General features: G+C 37.8%; 1 protein-coding gene across 7 annotated transcripts in view; it reads right to left on the reverse strand.

The window, feature by feature from the left end:
* Positions 1-18,709, reverse strand: part of LOC101738805 (serine/threonine-protein kinase minibrain) — a 119,986-nt gene that overhangs the window by 26,631 nt on the left and 74,646 nt on the right. Inside the window, exon 1 of one of the 7 annotated variants that reach the window (XM_012692124.4) lies at positions 2,025-2,394. The exons of the other annotated variants lie outside the window; for them this stretch is intronic. Coding sequence (XP_012547578.1) covers positions 2,025-2,114 — 90 coding nt within the window. The 5' untranslated portion in view covers positions 2,115-2,394. Of the gene's footprint in view, positions 1-2,024; positions 2,395-18,709 lie in introns of those variants that run through there. 7 annotated transcript variants of the gene reach the window in all.

Here is an 18,709-nt window from a genome sequence, read left to right on the forward strand (position 1 = left end):
TCTTGAAGCCATTCAAATTATTATAAGAGCGAGATTTACTGATTGTAGGGCTTATTGTAAGCACGTACAGGTACCACCATTCTGTCTATATTTGCCGCGAAGTAATCACGTCTGAATTTAAACGTCATTTCGGATCCTCCCGATCCACTAACAGTGCTTTAAGGTACCTCAAGCACCGGTCATCGTTCTCGTCGAACCCGTCGCTTGCGACGAAGGGCTCGACGAGTAAATTAACCCTCAGACAAACAGCCCACTGAGTTTCTCGCCGGATTTTCTCAGTGGGTCGCGTTTGAGATGCGGTGGTAGATTCTGCGAAGCACGGCTCTTTCTAGGGCTCGTGTTAGCAGCGTCGTCAGGTTTGGGCCCCGTGAGCTCACCTACTAGTTAAGGTTACGCTGAAATAGCCTCTCAAGGCTCTCAGCTAGGTAGGAACAAAAAAAAAAAGGCTGAATAAACTTGACTTAATGTCTCTAAATGAATGGTGGTATACACGTCGAGATTCCCGTGAGCTCCGGAGCCGCTTAATATATCCAAGAATACTTTAATCGCATCAAACCAATAAATAGATCGTAAAAAGTTCATGACGACTTGTTATTAGTGTTCGCGGTGCAAGATAAAATGCGGACAGATTATAAATGATATGAATGTACGTACTTGAAATTGGAGCTCACCTTATGACTACTAGCTGTATTGGCTGCTAATATGCGTTTTTGTTGTTATATATCTGGCTTCCATTGCCGTGAAGAAATAAAATATTAACCAGTTTTTAAATCTAGTAATTCTTAGTTGAATTCGCGGACAAATAACAATAGAAATGATTGTAATATACTTTTTTTAAAACGCATTTCAGACTATTTTACTATTTTCATTGCCTTTGTAGGCAGACGAGCATACGGCCAACCTGATGGTTAGTGGTTATCGTCGCCCATGGACGTCAGCAATGCCAAGGGCAGAGCCAAGCTGCTCCCTACCGAATATCATATTGTGCGAATATTATATAATAAATACTTGTAAAATTTTACCATTATTCGACCACATAAATGATAAAAGTATTTTTGCAGTGAAACAGTTCCTGCTTTCCTGTTCGAAAGATCGAATTGAGATTTTTACTCAAAATCCTCAAAGTTGCCGGAGCGGAGATCAAGCCTTTATGTCTATACTACAGACTGATTGTCTATACTATAGCCACAAGCCTTCTAACAACGTCTAAAAGCAATAAAAACGAAAACAAAATATTCGTAATTGTGATTAAGGCATACGGTTACATCTAAACATCGGATCATAATTTTTTTAATTTTCAAAGTATAGATACAGTTAGTATAATTTATACAGATATAGTTGGGAGTAAGTGTTATAAAATGAAAACGAAAAGATTACCCGTTGCTGTTTACATTAAAACGTGATTTCAACTTCACCCCGAGGTCAGAGATTGCGACAGATAACTGCACGTGTACTCGGGGTGTATAGTGCGGTCACACGGACGCTTCGCGGGTACATGACAATTTGTTTCTAATGTAACACGTTTGTAGATAAACATCAAACGCGATTTCGCGGGCCGTATTTGATAAAATCATTATTATTTTTACAATACTTCTTTAATGTCAATCACTAAAGCATCTGATTTCAATTATTGTGCGTTTTACAATTAAAGCACACCGTATTACGCACTGTTTATAGTTTATTATGAACATTATCCGTCACTGTATTTTTTTTACATATATTATCGAATTAATCTACCTACTGGTGGTAGGATCTTTTGTGAGTCCGCACGGTTAGGTACTACCATACGGCCTATTTCAGCCGTGAAGCAGTAATCCGTTTCGGTTTGATGGGTGGGGCAGCCGTTGTAACTATACTGAGACCTTAGAACTTATATCTCAAGGTGGGTGGCGAATTTACGTTGTAGATGTCTACGGGCTCTAGTAACTACTTAACATCAGGTGGGCTGTGAGCTCGTGCATCCATCTAAGCAATAAAAAATAAATAAATAAATATTGACATGAAAAGTTACATTCTCAACGTACCATTGTGACAGCCCGCAGCGATTGCCACCGAAGCGTGTCGGCCAGAGTCCTGAGGAAGGCACCCGAGGACCTCTCCCCTTTGCGTACCATCGTCCCAACTTCACGCACGGTTGGTGGGTCACTGCACTTATGCTCACTCGTACATAATCATCTAAGCTGTCTTCTATTCGCGTAACGCTAGCCGTTTTAGTTCGCCTTGACGATTTTAAACACAAGGCTAGAGCGGAAATTCGCAGGCGACACCTGGTCCCTTGAGTGAGCCGTACCGTATAGCGGGTCTCAGTTAACCTCGTGAGAATAAATAAAATAATTGTAGCAACCGCAATAATCGGCTGCGAGGACGCGACTGGCTCGTTGTTATCGCAAACGATACCTATTCTCCAGACCAAGTAGACGATTCCGCATACGTGAATCAAGCCCGACCTCGTTGTTTTGGTCAGCTGACGCGCGTCCCGAATACGCCACGCTGAGAAGCCGGGCATATTTTTCACGTCAACTGACACTGTGGGGGCCGTACTATCTCGCTCTCTAAAACAACATACGTGATTTTCCTGTCATTTCCAGAACCCGGTTCTAGAACCTGCTTTACTTTTCTCGGATTCGACGAACGAAACGAAGATCGCGTCGAGGTTATTTTCGGCAACGATACATTGTTTTAGTGAATTTATTATTTGGTACATTTAACTTTTTTTTTAACCGGTCGGCCGTATATAATCACCGCGTCATTGGAGTTACCTAATCAGAAACAATAATGTATATATATTTTTTAACAAGACATCAATCTCCTTATGCAGTTAAAACATGAGCTAATATGAACCTTGGGAAGGTTTATATTAAATTGAATCTTCTATGAACGGGTGTTTATAATAATTAGTCAGACTCTGAAATCATGGCAGGAGTCCAGATCGATCACTCGGCTAATATAAAGTGTAAGTACTTGTATTTGATATTCGGTCGTTGACAGGGACACGTTTACTGTATTTTGTACCGTATGTTTCCTGGGGAGTGCTGTGAGGAATTGTTTGAGATGATACCACCATCTCGTTTTTACCATCGCACCGCCCGCCACCTGAGTAGAGTTCATCCATACTACCTGGAGCCACTGCGCTCATCCATAGTGCGCTTCCAGAGATCTTTTTTGGATTGAGCTCCCCTCCACGGTGTTTTCCGAGCGCTATGACATATCCTTCTTCAAACGTGGCTTGTGGAGAGTACTTAACGGTAGGCAGCGGCTTGGCTCTGCCCCTGGCATTGCTGAAGTTAATGGGCGACGGTAACCACTTATCATCAGTATGCTCGTCTACCTACACGGACAATAAAAAAAATATAGCAAATATGTCAGGTGTTTGTGTGTGTGTTTTCTTAAGCATAAAGCCCCCACAATTAATAATTTCGGTAAGCAAAAATTAGCAATCAAAAAAATTATCAATTATTGAAGCAAAAAATAGCAATGTTGACTCGTAGTCGACGATAGCCTCCTATGTAATTTTCATTACAAACCGTACCATTAAGTTGCCACGCACATGCAATGAAGGTGAGCGGTCATTTCATACAATGTCATCATTTGTTCAATGTTATAATAATCAATATGAAATGATAAGTCTCCCCTTCCACGTAATGCAATTTGTAAGTTTTCTTTGAAGTTTTCGGTTAATAATAAATTAAGATTAATCCCCTATCGAAGATCTACATTAAGATCGTTAAAGTGGTAGTTCAAATAAAAAAGTTTTATCTATTCCGGATTAACGTTATCTAACCGTTTTCAAATATCCGTTCGCAAAACTTCTACAAGGCACAGACCTATTTTATTTACCACAAAATTGTTTAAGTCATGTAAAACCAGACAATACAGAGTAAGCAGCTATTAATAAAAGAAAAGAAAGAAAACTGAAGTTGAAAAGAACACATATTTATGGTCCTTTCAGGTACCCCAAGTACCGGTCGTCGCTCTCGTCGAACCCGTCGCTTGCAACGAAGGGCTCGACGAGTAAATTAACCCACAGACACAGCCCACTGAGTTTCTTGCCGAATCTTCTCAGTGGGTCGCATTTCCGATCCGGATGTAGATTCTGCGAAGCACTGCTCTTGCTAGCGTTAGTGTTAACAACGTCATCAGGTTTGAGCCCCGTGAGTTCACCTACTAGTTAAAGTTACGCTGAAATGGTCTCTCAAGACCATCAGCTTAGATAGGAAAATAAATAAATATGAGTATGTATTAAACAACGAGATTCAATATTGATAACGAATACTAGAAAAATAATGGAGATTAACAGTAATTAAGGGACATCATTTTTAAAATGTATGATACAAGTTATTCGGCAACGTCGTGGAACTATTTGCGTTTTCAAATGAATCATGCGTCTGGAATATTTAATTTAATGGCTTTATTAGTTTTGAAGTGTTCACGCTTTGAATACAGATATCAACATACCTCAGTTGCAAAGCATAAAATGTATTATTATATTCTATTGTTATTGTTTCTGTATCATACAGTTAAGGAAAACGTGAAAAATTTACTATTTTCTACACGATGTTTCATGATCAAATCACTCATGAATTATAAAGCGCCTGTGATATTAAAATGATAGTTAACGAACAAAATACACGAGTAAAAAAAGTACCTTTACTATTTGGAACTGATTGTAAATATTACTGTTGTTGTTAAATAATTATAGTACAGTTCCTTCATAATAAGTTTACGAACACATTTTAAATATGAAAAATATTCGATTGATCTTTAAATATAACTTTTTTACATCATATAACCCAAAGACTTAAAGGATTAGACGCCCGGTATACTCGTATCGGGCGATACGAAAGCCAAGTACCAATTTTTTCAATGAAATATGTATTTTGCACGTATTCACGAATTATCTCTACGACAAAGGAATACCGTTGTACTGTTAATAATGAGATCTTACAACTCATGTCTCAATATGGATGGCGGCATTTAAGTTATAGATGTCTTTGGGCTCCGGTAACCACTTAACACCAGGTGAGCCGTGAGCTCGTCCACCCATCTAAGCAATAAAAACAAATGTGCCATCACCCTGCCTATTTCGGCCATGAAGCAGTAACGGTGTTCCGTTTTGAAGGATGGGACATCGTTATACTATGCAATTGCGACAGACCTCGCGTGCCAAGGTGGGTGTACGTTGTCTATGGGCTCCAGTACCCACTTAATACTCGTTTGGCCTTGAGCTCGTTCACCAACCTTAGCAATAAAATAAGTACCATAGCTTGTGTTTCCTCCTAAATTACCAATCCAAAATTCATAAATCATAACAATATAATAATAATAAATCAGTTTTTTCCTTACTTGTACTTAATAGCGCACGACGAATAATCGGTTATCGTGTTAAAATGAAATACACCAAACAACATGAAACTTGTGTTGAAGCCGTGTCCGTTTTATACATTTAATCAAAATAATTGTTTTTGTTTTTTTAATGGCGTACACACAAAACGTTCGCGTGCATTATTTGACGTGTAAAATAAGGAAACAATAATCAAGTCCCGCCCGACTGACCGACGGGGGTCGCCGATCGGTCGCGGTAGTCGGCAGCCGGTGTGTTATTAACGTCAAAATATCGAGCCCCGGGGCGTCACTGAAACGATAATCGGTGCTTCATATTGAAGTTTCTTTTAAGGTCTTTTAACTTTTTGAAGTGAAAGCTTCTTTAGTAGCGCTGTGAAACTCGTAAAGCAACACTAAAAAGAGTCAAAAGACAATCATATATATAATAAATATATACTATTTAATCTGCGAGAATATGAGATAAAGTACAAAGGTTTCGAAGTACGAAGGGCACGGCGAGTAAATTAACCCACAGACACAGCCCACTGAGTTTCTTCGCCGGATCTTCTCAGTGGGTCGCCTTTCCGATCTAGCCGTAGATTCTGCGAAGCATTGCTCTTGCTAGGGTCAGTGTTAGGAAAACCTCAGGTCTGAGCCCCGAGAGCTCACCTACACGCTACGGTAACGCTGACATAGCCTCTCAAGGCTATCAGCATAGGTAGGAAAAAGAAATCTACCGCGTGTGAATTGCACACACATTTTTATGACGTTTGCGTCCTAAGGCTACAGGATTTCACCATACGGTTGACATTCGGAAGATACGCGATCCTGGTGTCAGACCACTACAGCTTATCCATTGTCTATCCGTACTATTAATTATAGGTAAATTAGTCATATGTTATTCTATCTAATAAATACTTCTGCCCCCATCTCGAGCACTAGTATTCGTGAATTGCGGCCCTTCATTTAGATGCACCACATGAAGAATATTGACAAAAATAATATTTTCTGTTTTAATTATTTATCTTAAGTTAATTTATATCAAGCTGACTAAAACAGCCAACGCCTGAAAAAGCGGTGCATAATAAGAGATAAATTAAAAACACTCACAAGTCGTTTTGCTTTCACTTAAGTAAGAGGAACGCATAAACAATAATATAAAAAAAAAACAAGCTCAATAAACAATTTACTTTCGAATTTTTCGAATTGACGAACATATTTACAAAAAAGTCCTACTCCATAGGAACGACCTTTTCGCTCATCGATATCACAAAGCTCGTAGAGCCAACAATAAGCAGAATGGGGTTTACCAAGAAAAGCCACAGGTACCTCCGTCACGAGCAAAGCAAGTCGAGTACGTGCGCAAACAGACCTCACATCGAGTGGTTACCGAAGCCGTGAGGGGTCCAATCATTACCGGGCCATTTATTCGCCAAATTGCCTCCATCGATAAACGTTCGCAGATCGCGACGCTGCGGATAATTTCCATTATTTCCTTTGATCGAGCGCCGCCCCCGGCAGTGTTGACGAAGACAACCGCGCTTACCAATTATGTTAACTGATGGACTCGTTATTGCAATCCTGTCATACTTTGTCAATTTGGAATTTAGAATTATTACAAAGGGCTATATAATCAACTTGTAAAAATGTCTTTTCAAGATTGAAATTTTGACTAAAGTTTGTTTCTTTAGTCACTTCAGTTCCACAAATCGCATCAGTAGAATTTTTAACATCCTTTTATTAACGTGGTACGTTAGTTTGTTGGTGTGTAATAAAATCTTTGAATTTAATTTTCACCGACTTCAAACCGGATGATCTAGAATATTTGCACACGCAACAAGGACGGACGGCAATATTCACAACATTCTTTTTATTTATTTATTTTTATTGCTTAGATGGGTAGACGAGCTCGCAGCCCACCTGATGTTAAGAGGCTACTGCCGATAGACATCTACAACGTAAATGATACACCTTGAGATATGAGTTTTAAGGTCTCAGTATAGTTACAAAGGCTGCCCCGCCCTTCAAACTGAAACGCATTACTGCTTCACGGCAGAAATAGGCAGGGTGGTGGTACCTACCCGCGCGGACTCTCAAGAGGTCCTACCACCAGTAATAATTAACTAAACTAACTAAATTACGGAGAACTGACTGATTACGTATAAAACGTAATATCTTACGTTTACGCTGCCAGCAACTGTAAATTCCACCTATGGCAATTTTTTATATACTCGTAGTATTCTACTGACGTCATTGTATCAGTTTTGCGGTTTGAATCCAGCCTGACTCATTGATACGGCCGTTTATATTAGCGGTGGTACCTACCCGTGCGGACTCACAAGAGGTCTTACCATCATTCTTATACTTCGCTCTATTATCCTGACTAGGATAAACAAAAACAAAAGCTCAAATTAATTTTGTTAATTCGGTTTGCCATTTAAATGCGTCATTTTACTTTTTAAACTATATTAAAATCATTTATATTTTTTAATACTATTTGATTTAGTTTTAGTGCTGAAAAAACGAAACGAAAATCAATTTAGATTCTTTTTTTTCCTTACCGCTAAAATTTAAACGGGATATTTCAGAAAAAGCCGCGGGCGACCTGCTCTCAACAGTGCGGAGATACGGATGTGGATTATAATAGTTTTTCGTTGCAACCAATTACTGGCTCCAATACACCAAATACCACTGCAGACAAACGAAATTATTCAGTAGTCGACTTCGTAAAATAAATAAACAGTTGACGTTTATATTCATCGAAATCGACATTTTACGATTTGGCCATAGGTCAGTTATGCAATTTTGCGGGTACATTTCTGGTTTCGTCTTTGAGAAATAGGCCGTCAAACCTCTGGCTCAGGCGGTATCGGTCAATAAATCTATCGGTCGTCAGAGCGGCGCACAATTCAAGCTATTAGCCGACGAATTGGCTCCGGGCAAGACGATGCTGAATTCCGTATCGTCGGATGCCTTGACCGGCCTTCGGAACGTGCAGTAAAATAGAAATGCAAATACACGACCATTACCTAGATCAATGTGAAATTCTGTTATATTTTTCGATTCAGATCATTTTATAGGTTGAATAGATTTTTTTTATTGCTTAGATGGGTGGACGAGCTCACAGCCCACCTGGTGTTAAGTGGTTACTGGAGCCCATAGACATCTACAATCTGAATGCGCCACCCACCTTGAAATATAAGTTCTAAGGTTTCAGTATAGTTACAATGGCTACCCCACCCTTCAAACCGAAACGCATTCACGGCAGAAATAGGCGGGGTTTTGGCACCTACCCGTGCGGACTCATAGTTGGAATGTTTCACTGAGTATAATTTTATTAAATTTGGCGGATCATCGACAGTAGGTACTAGGCAACGGTGCTGCTATTAAACATAGGCGCGTCATGAACGAGCCCGGTTCGTGATAAAGGCGTCTGAATGTCAACGCACCCGCCGGTCACCTTGAATCGGCGAGCCACACAAATATGTGCGAGAGAATTTTGGCCAATGTCATGCCATCTTATCGTACTCATTATTTAGATGTTGGTTAGGTTGAACGTGCCAGCGTTGAACTGCAAACAGCAATAGTGTACTATGATCTCTACGACCAGTGCAACGACAGTAAAAATATCTTTGCTTATTTCTATCATAATTGTATTTTTATTAATTTTCTTAAAACGTTTCCGAAACATTATGTTTTTCAAATGAATTTTAACACGTAAAACTCGAACGTCAATGAAATATATGAAATTAATAGAACGCATACGTGAATGTTGTATTTGAAAAATAGACGCTATTATTGTATTGTGTTAGTTTTGCGTAATAAGCCATTGAAAGACTTTGACACCGATTAGTTGATTACGTACGTTCGAAAATACATCAGCGTAGCAACATATTTCACAGACGATAACAAAAGGCGACAACGTAAATGTTTAAATGATTAACAAGTACCGGTATCGTCATGAACAAGCGGCCAGGCGAGACCAAACTCTGACGTTTATTTTTGTATAATTAATAAACGCCGTCTGTTGCCGGGCTAGAAATAAAAAAACCTAAATCATCTAAAGTGGACAAATGACAAAATCTATATATTAATATTGTAGGCAGCGGCTTCGCTCTGCCCCTGGCATTGCTGAAGTCCATGGGCGACGGTAACCACTCACCATCAGGTGGGCCGTACGCCCGTCTGCCTACAAAGGCAATAAAAAAATAAAAAAATAATACGTGGACCCTTTGTACTTCTTTATACGATAATTGCGCGGACGGAGGAGTATGAAATTTCCCACACTTAAAGAGAATATAGAGAAGGAGTGCAGAATGCTTTTTTCTTTTTTAATTATGCATAAAAAATACATCAAAACAATTAAAAAAACATTACACACACTACCATTTATTTGACACAACACATACATATCTTTGTTTATTGTCAATTGTCAAAGTTTTGTTATTGTTTAAAGTTTGTGGTCAAATTAAAAATAGATTAATATTGTTTGTCTTTAATATTATTTATCTATGCGTGTCATTTTGGCAAAATCTGTGATTATATTATAGAAATATATTACTAGTCTTTGACAATAGAACCATAATAATGTTTAAACTTATAATTTAATTACAGTCGAATTTCGACTACTGCGGTACCACTAATATTAGGTATGTGTCATTCACTTTATCACAAATTCTTATTCCACCAAACAGGGTCTGTGTTCTGTGTTTTATAATATGCAAAATATGCATTTGCGGAGTTGGCAGTGTAATTTCTAATGTCCTAATCGAATGCAATTCAATTGGTAATGAGGTCACTCTAGTTTTCTCAGGCAGATCGATGTCGCCTCGCCGAAATAACAGTCGCGCCCGATCAGAATACGACCGCAAGGTCGCCAGCCGGCCTGTGCCCTCTTTATGACCCGCAGAGATCACAATACATTTGAGAGTCGGATTGGATTTTTTTTTAAATTAGAAAAAACGACTGAGGTAATTCGAGGTGAAATTTAACATCGTGCGCGTGTTATTCTGTTAACATGTACCCTGAACGGGCAACGGTATTGAATTGTGTTGGTAAAATTGCAGCGAACCGTCAATTTTGATCTTCTAAAATGCAGTCTAGAACCCGTCTCGCTATCGGAAGGGGTATGTGAAAGTTTGTACTAGTTGCCATTCAACACCAAAAATGCAGATAAATAAGATTGTGGAACTATAAGCCGCACATTCAAGTCAACAATGCAGTTACTTGTAGACATCTAAGAAAAGGAAGTTCATAGAATAGATTTATACAATCGTATATGATAATGTGACCCTGGTCTCCAGATTACTACTACTTCAACAAATGTGTATAGTATTACCTAAGTTTAGTTTTAATTCCAATCTTGAGTACTGTTTGTACAAGGGTGGGTCCTTTGGTATTGGTAGGTACCGTCCCAACTATTTCTCCTACTAAGGAAACACATGCCTTCCGATCTATAAGGTTATATATATACCAATATTACCAATGCAATAGTTGTCCCAATGATCCATGAGAAATCGATTTTTTCTTGACCATTATAAAGTTTTGAAGAAACCGTAACAGGATATCGTAGGATACTCTAATGACATGAATTAGTTCAGCAATCTGTCAATTTTATAGCCCTGCTGCTTATCCCTAGAACTAGCATACATGAGGAGCGGGATTTTAGTCTAATAACATCTTTTTATTATCGCCCAATTTATACAAGCTTTGTTTTCTATGTGATCAATTATAAATGATAATGATAAAAGGAGCATTCGCATGAAATCATTACAGTCCCATTATGTTATCGCTGGTTAATTACGAGGTCAAAGTTTTTATGCTACTTATTAAAAAAAAAAGCAATGTAACTATTCCTAGATTACCAATTAAAGAGTTTGAATTTTCTATATTTTACCCGAGAGCATATCATTAAAATATAGAGTGGATGATGTGACGAAAATATAGAATAAATATTACTCTTGTATTTTATTATTTCAGTCATCATGTGTTAATTTACGTAGTTGAAATGCAGCGATGATATTGCGTAAGCGTTCGTGCTTTGAATTTAAAGTAAAACGTGTTATTCGGCAAAGACTTGAAATTACGTTTTTTTTTTATTTATTGGTTAGATGTGTGGACGATCTCACAGCCCACCTGGTGTTAAGTGGTTACTGGAGCCCATAGACATCTACAACGTAAATGCGCCACACACCTTCAGATATAGTTCTAAGGTCTCAGTATAGTCACAACGGCTGCCCCACCCTTCAAACCGAAACGCATTACTGCTTCACGGCAGAAATAGGCGGGGCGGTGGTACCTATCCGTGCTGACTCACAAGAGGTCCTACCACCACACAAGAGGTCCTACCACCATATGCATATAACATTTATGCATATAACAAAATTTCAACAAATAGCGTGAGTGGAATACTCACGTTTTTCAAAAATGTTAACATCTTCTCGATTCACTGTTCGCGACTACGCAATAGAAGACAAACAAAACGATAGAGAACATAATTAACGTAAGCACTACATGCGTATGTCGACCGTCACACGCTAATAATAATATTATTTATTATTAAGACCTACGCTAGCGCCACTTTAACTGTTTCAAACTAATTTCCTCTATACAAATTTATATTTAGATGTAAATACCACGACTCGCTAATGAGACAACTTTAACAACTGACTGTCGAATTTTCAAACGGAACATAATAAAATTTTACCGGATTCCACTGTAGTACAAGACAAATTCCAATGAAAGTATTTTAAATAGTTAACTGCTAGAATCGAATATTAATTGCTCACCGAATTTTTAAATAAAGTTGTAGAAAGTATGAAAACAATATCATCTTCTCGCATTAAAAGTCGTCGTGGCCTAAAGGATAAGACGTCCGGTGCATTCGTGTTGAAGCGATGCACCGGTGTTCGAATCCCGCAGGCGGGTACCAATTTTTCTAATGAAATATGTACTCAACAAATGTTCACGATTGACTTCCACGGTGAAGGAATAACATCGTGTAGTAAAAATCAAACCCGCAAAATTATAATTTGCGTAATTACTGGTGGTAGGACCTCTTGTGAGTCCGCGCGGATAGGTACCACCGCCCTGCTTATTTCTGCCGTGAAGCAATAATGCGTTTCGGTTTGAAGGGCGGGGTAGCCGTTGTAACTATACTGAGACTTTAGAACTTGTATCTCAAGGTGGGTGGCGCGTCTACGTTGTAGATGTCTATGGGCTCCAGTAACCACTTAACATCAGGTGGGCTGTGAGCTCGTCCACCCATCTACGCAATAAAAATAAAAAATAAAAAAATTAAACCTGTATATTCTCAAAACTTACTAAATTTACAGGAGAGTGTTTTTAAAGTTTAACATGTGATATTTTTAATATTAATCATCTTTGCAGCACAGTTACATTATCTGTGTTTTAGAGTAAGATAAAACTATATATTAATTTTTTTTATAGTAGTCAAAACATAAGTAAACTAAAAAAAATACTAAAACTAAACTACCGCTCCTTTGACAGTATTTATGAGAAAAATACTGGTGGATACCAAATGATTCCGCATATTAACTCAATTTCGAATATTTTTGAAAATTGTACACCTTTAATGCGAAAAGACGATATATGTGCCCTATTTTCGACGTTTCTCTAATACAAACACAAGTTAGCATCGTAAACAGATGAGTAGAGGGCAGTAGTAGTCGTGAGTACCGCAGAGTGTGTTGACCAGACACGAGCAACTGGAGCGCTTCGGCGCCGACTAGACAGACGGCGCGTGCGCACTCTTTATTGTTCCAACCCTCTCTTTACCGCACGATTCTACCGCTAACGTTATTACGAGTTCTGTTTTAAAATTCAAATCGCCATCGTATTGCCAATTGAATTTTACACAGCGTACACACACGGTCACGGTTCTGTTGCCGATCGCGTTATAAATCACGTGAGGCCAACTTCCTGACTGCTTGATATGGGAACCGCATGCAAATTATTTCAGGGACTTGTTAATTAGATTCGAAATAATGTTTAAGACAAAATACTGTATCTATAGAGTATAATAATATATATGTAGTAATGATTACTGTACTTCTAACCGGAACTCGAGAACTAATAATGTTTTTAATAATAAAATAGAATCTGCTAGTCGGTTATGTGTTTGTTGTCGCAAAGCTTTACCATTTAATTTAAGCTCATCTCGTGTTGTTAAGTGGTTATCGGAATTAATTGATACCACAATGTTAATGTTGCCAGCCGCCTTGAAATGTCTCCATTTTATTGAATGAGGACTGACCCACTATTCCCACCTGAGCGCTGGACTGCTTCTCAGCAGAAATAGATAAGACTGTAATCCTTTAACAAAATTAGCCAAAACGTTTTCACTTTCAACAAATTGTTTAACGGTACTTGCAGCAACTCATATAGGTAGTATCTATTCGCGAAATAATTATCAAAATAAAATTATCTACGTTATACTGAATACAAATCGTCTTGAAAAATGCAATATCTATATGACAAACAATAAATAGACACATACGTGTATTTCTCAATTACTAAAAACATCGCAGTTAGATCACATAATAAGATTAGCGGCCGATGCATGGAATGGGGTTTTATTCCGAGGCACGGTGAGTCCATCAAATAGATCGGGACTGCCGATAGCTGGCCACACTCGAGGCCCGTGTTTCGCATTACGATATTGACCTCTCCCTATGAATTTTATACGAATGGAGACGTATTTATAGTTTCCGCGATGCACTTTCATACGCTCTATATAAAATCTCAATTATGAAAAAGAATTAACTAACAATTATGTACACGACCTTTTTGATCAAGGCATTTAATCAGCTGAGTAATTAATTATATGAAATTAATCATAACGTTGAATACCAAACATTTATTGAAATATATAATAATTCCATACAAACAATCGTGAAGATTGATAAGAAAATTAATGAGTTTTGAATTTTAACTAATTTGTAAATATTTCCCTTACTCTTTGAGTCCTAATTACTATATTGTTAGTTCCTACATTATTAAAGGATTTCTTTATCAACGGAACGTGACGCATGTGTATGGCTACAAGAAAATTTTATCAGTTTAACGTCTAGTTAGTTCACTGTAGGTGAAGTCCATCTAGATATTGGGCCATCAAACTCGGTGCCAAAATAATGGTGGCCAGATGCCTACCGCCAATGCAGTATGCCTTGACCGGCTTTATTGAAACATCTTCAAATCGTACACAACACGCATACGTCACTATAAAAAACAGACTCCCGATCTATTAACGGTGCTTTTAGGTACCACAAGCATCGGTCACCGTCCTCATCGAATCCGTCGCTCGCGACGAAGGGCTCGACAAGCGAATTAACCCACTGAGTCTCTCGCCGGATCTTCTCAATGGGTCGCGTTTCCGATCCGCTGGTAGATTCTGTGAACCACTGCTCTTGCTAGGGCCAGTGTTAGCAACACTCCGGTTTGAGCCCCGTGAGCTCACCTATATGTTAGGGCGAAGCTGAAATAGCCTCTCAAGGCTATCAGCATAGGTAGAAAAAAAAACAGACAACGTATTAACTTTCCAGTTTAAGACAAACAGGTAACGTCGTCATCATGACAATTTGTTTCAAGGTGTACCTAAAGATACGAAGATTGGGACACAAACTTCAGCCACTTATTTTTTTGTAATGTAACACATGTCATTTTGTAGCGAAAAGTGAAAAACGTATCCAAACACAGTACGCGTTTTCTTTTTTCGTTGTCAAGCACGAACAATCGACCTAATTTCGAATTTATGATCGATCGGCTCAGCCAAATGGAGTTTATGACGTATTCGTGGATTTCATTACCGATTTATGTTAACTGTCTGCAGTAAAATAGACTCAAGAGGATACGAAGACGAATCCTGCGAGGGAGCTGAACAAGTATTTGAGAGAATATCTTTGTCATTTTCCAACAAACAAACACATACCCCAGTGAGTAAAAAAAAATACTTTACGTGTGTCCTTGTCGATGTTGCTTACCTGAAAGAAACAAAACAATTTCCATTAATTCAAATGCAAGTTAAGATACTTTTCAAAACAGAATGTATAAGTTTCGTTATTTAATAGGAAATTTCACGTGAATACAGATTTAATTAAGATTACGTTATCCTTAGCTGTGCCAATAGATGGAAGCTATGAGACAAGGTGATAATGTTTTTGTTGTAGTTTTTACAGTTTATCATGAGACTCAACTGTATCTCAGTTTGAGTTGACATAAATACATTTTAATGAAGGTTTCTAATTATAACAAGTATACTGCATATTACCGTCTAAACAAATATTACAGTTTTTAAATAAATTGAAGGCAAGAAACTTGCGGCTTCAAATCTCTTGATTAGTTAATTTAAATGAAATAATTTTTGTGTTACAACTTGTATCACGCATTCAATTTACGTTTGAGGTCGCAAGTTCGTAACTAGGCAAGTACTTATAGAAGTCGGCGTGGCCTAGATGATCAAGCGCCCGGTGCAATCGCATTGAGTATTGCGACTGCGCTGGTGTTCGAATTCCGTAGGCAAGTACCAATTTTTCTAAACAAATACTAAACAAACGTTCAAGGACTTTCACATTGAAAGAATAGCAACGTGTAATAAAAATCAAACCCACAAAAATTATGATTTACGTAGGGCGTATTCTGAGCCCGCTAGTTACCACCTCCACCCATTTTAGTAATAAATAAAGGTCGTGTCCAATATCAGAGCGTTTTCAGGTTTTCTGAAAGTCACATATCATGAACTAATTTATATGAATTAAACTAATTTCGTCGCACGTCTCAAAGTGAACGATGGCATCCTTTTTATGTACTCTAAAGGTTCCAGTGATTGGCCAACACTAGTTGAATTATTAACCCCTTGACCGATCTACTCTTAAACAAAATAAAATATCCCCTTCTGCAAACCCTAAAAATGATAAAGCGTGGGCGAGACTAGCGCGAATCGATACGAGATAGCCGCGAATTATGCAAGTCATCACGCAGAGGTCGTCAACATTTTATGTTATGACGCAGTTTCGAATGATGCTCAGAGCTAGAGGGCCGAATCGGGTATGCTTCTTACTTCCATAAGAAAGTTACGTATTTTAATATGATTTTGTCACTTTCAAAACGACCTACAATTATTCTCTAGACGTACCAAGTTAGGGCTAGTCTAATATAGAATAGACACACTATACCCAATTTTATTTACAGCTTTATTTGAGAATGGAATCAGTTTTTTTCGTCTAAATGTTTGGAAATTTGACGAAGGCGACTTTGCCACCTAAATATATGATATAGGCAAACTAAAAAAAACGATGGTATGTGAAATATACAACGTGTGCCATACAAACTTACAGTTTTCGTGAAAAGAAACCAAGCCAGTCCGTGATCAACTAAGAATACCTAGAATCTGGTCTCAAACGTCGCGACCATAGAAATAATTCAAACACAAAACAACATAAATAAGCAAACCAAACATGACGGGAACTTTCTATTATCCCAACGACCCAACGAGGGCCACATGCACACCAACCCCACCCTATCTTAGATAAATTGTCTAATTCATCAATAAAGATTTATGTAGGCATCGACGCACCCGCATTCACAATTTCTACTTTAGATAAACTGAGGGGTACTGTTGAAACAGTCAATGCATAATGTACATTTCCATCTATCTGTGTACACATGCATAACTTTATGTAAAAATGAACATTTCATTTATTTGTTGTGGACTTGCGTGTTCACACGTTTTTTATTCATCTGATCGAGTTGAAACTCTGTCCAATAGTTTTTACGACTTTAGTGATGGTTTCTGGTGTATTAGCATCAATTATTATAAGTTGCGTAGAATCCAGCAATTGAGTATATTTACTTTTGTTAATTAGCAAAAATACATCAAACGATAACTGGGGGTATTACCTATGCTAAAATTGTGAGGATTTTTGTGTTTGTCTGTGCCTTTGTGCGAGACTAATCAGTTCAATATCTGACTACATTTCCATGCTTTTTTTCATTTATTGCTTAGATGGGTCGACGAGCTCACAGCCCACCTGGTGTTAAGTGGTTACTGGAGCCCATAGACATCCACGACGTAAATGCGCCACCCACATTGAGATATAAGTTCTAAGATCTCAGTATAGTTACAATGGCTGCCCCACCCTTCAAACCGAAACGCATTAATGCTTCACGGTAGAAATAGGCAATGCGATGGATAAATGCTTTTGATCAGAGTTTCAGTCAATTGTTTCAAAATAAATGCGATCACTCTAGAGAGCACCGTTTCCTCAATGCTGAAAGTCATTTCCAAATGATGATAGGATTCTTTCTTAATTTCAAATAAAGCCACATTAATTCATCTTCAAACAATACACTTACGTCTTTATATAATTAATAACAATAAGACAGCAATAATTCATTCTTATCATTTAAACAAATATAGTGTTTGACGTTCGGAAATTCCCCTGGATCTCGTTTTACCTACAGCCAAATGCCAAAACCAATACCTTTTTAATTATTAATTTACAATATTTGCAACGATGCTTTTGAAAGGTAAGGTAGGGTAGCTTTCCGAAACAATATACAACCGGAGACCAACAACAAAACTTTGCTGAGTCAAACAAAAGCAAAAAGGTTATTAATTAAATTGCAACGAGAAATCCACTACTATTTTTTTGTGAAATATTAATGATTAATTTTTATTTATATATTATCAATAACTTAATTAAACATAGTATTTCAATTACATATAATAATAACATATATTACACGAATCAGAAGCCATGATCTTATGTGCAATTATCTTTATCTGTCGTCACTTATTTTGGCCCAAATGACGTCACACCTAATGAAGTAGGGTTCAGAAAATAAGAAATTACCGAAAGAATGATCAGAAAAAAGACATGCCCTATATTACGAAATCTATACTATGAAAATCGTCAAACGCGCGTCGCTTGATCAATCTATGCCAGTAAATTAACTGAAAACATTATTTTATTTAAAGAATAAATAATAACAACACATTTCTACAGCATTATTTACGTAACAAGGACCCTTATGCAACGTTCAGCACGAACAATGAGAAAGTTATTAGTGGAATTGTCATGGCGACATGCTTTGTTCGCATCGAACTACCTAATCTGCATGTTTTACATTAAATAATAATATACTTTTTCAATCCTCATCCCGCTAGAGGGGTGGGCCTTTCACAGCTCTTCTTATAAACTCATATCGACTGCTTCAAAAGAGCAGTGAGACTTTAATTAAAAATTTATTCGCTAATCTATTCAATGGTAGTTTAAGGGGCTATTGCAGGTACGGGCGAACGAATTCACGGATTCAACCTGCGGTTTTTTTTTTCCTACCTAGCTGGGAGGCTATTTCAGCGTAACCT

The sequence above is a fragment of the Bombyx mori genome, chromosome 18 (genome assembly GCF_030269925.1).
Source record: "Bombyx mori chromosome 18, ASM3026992v2".
Lineage (NCBI taxonomy): Eukaryota > Metazoa > Arthropoda > Insecta > Lepidoptera > Bombycidae > Bombyx > Bombyx mori.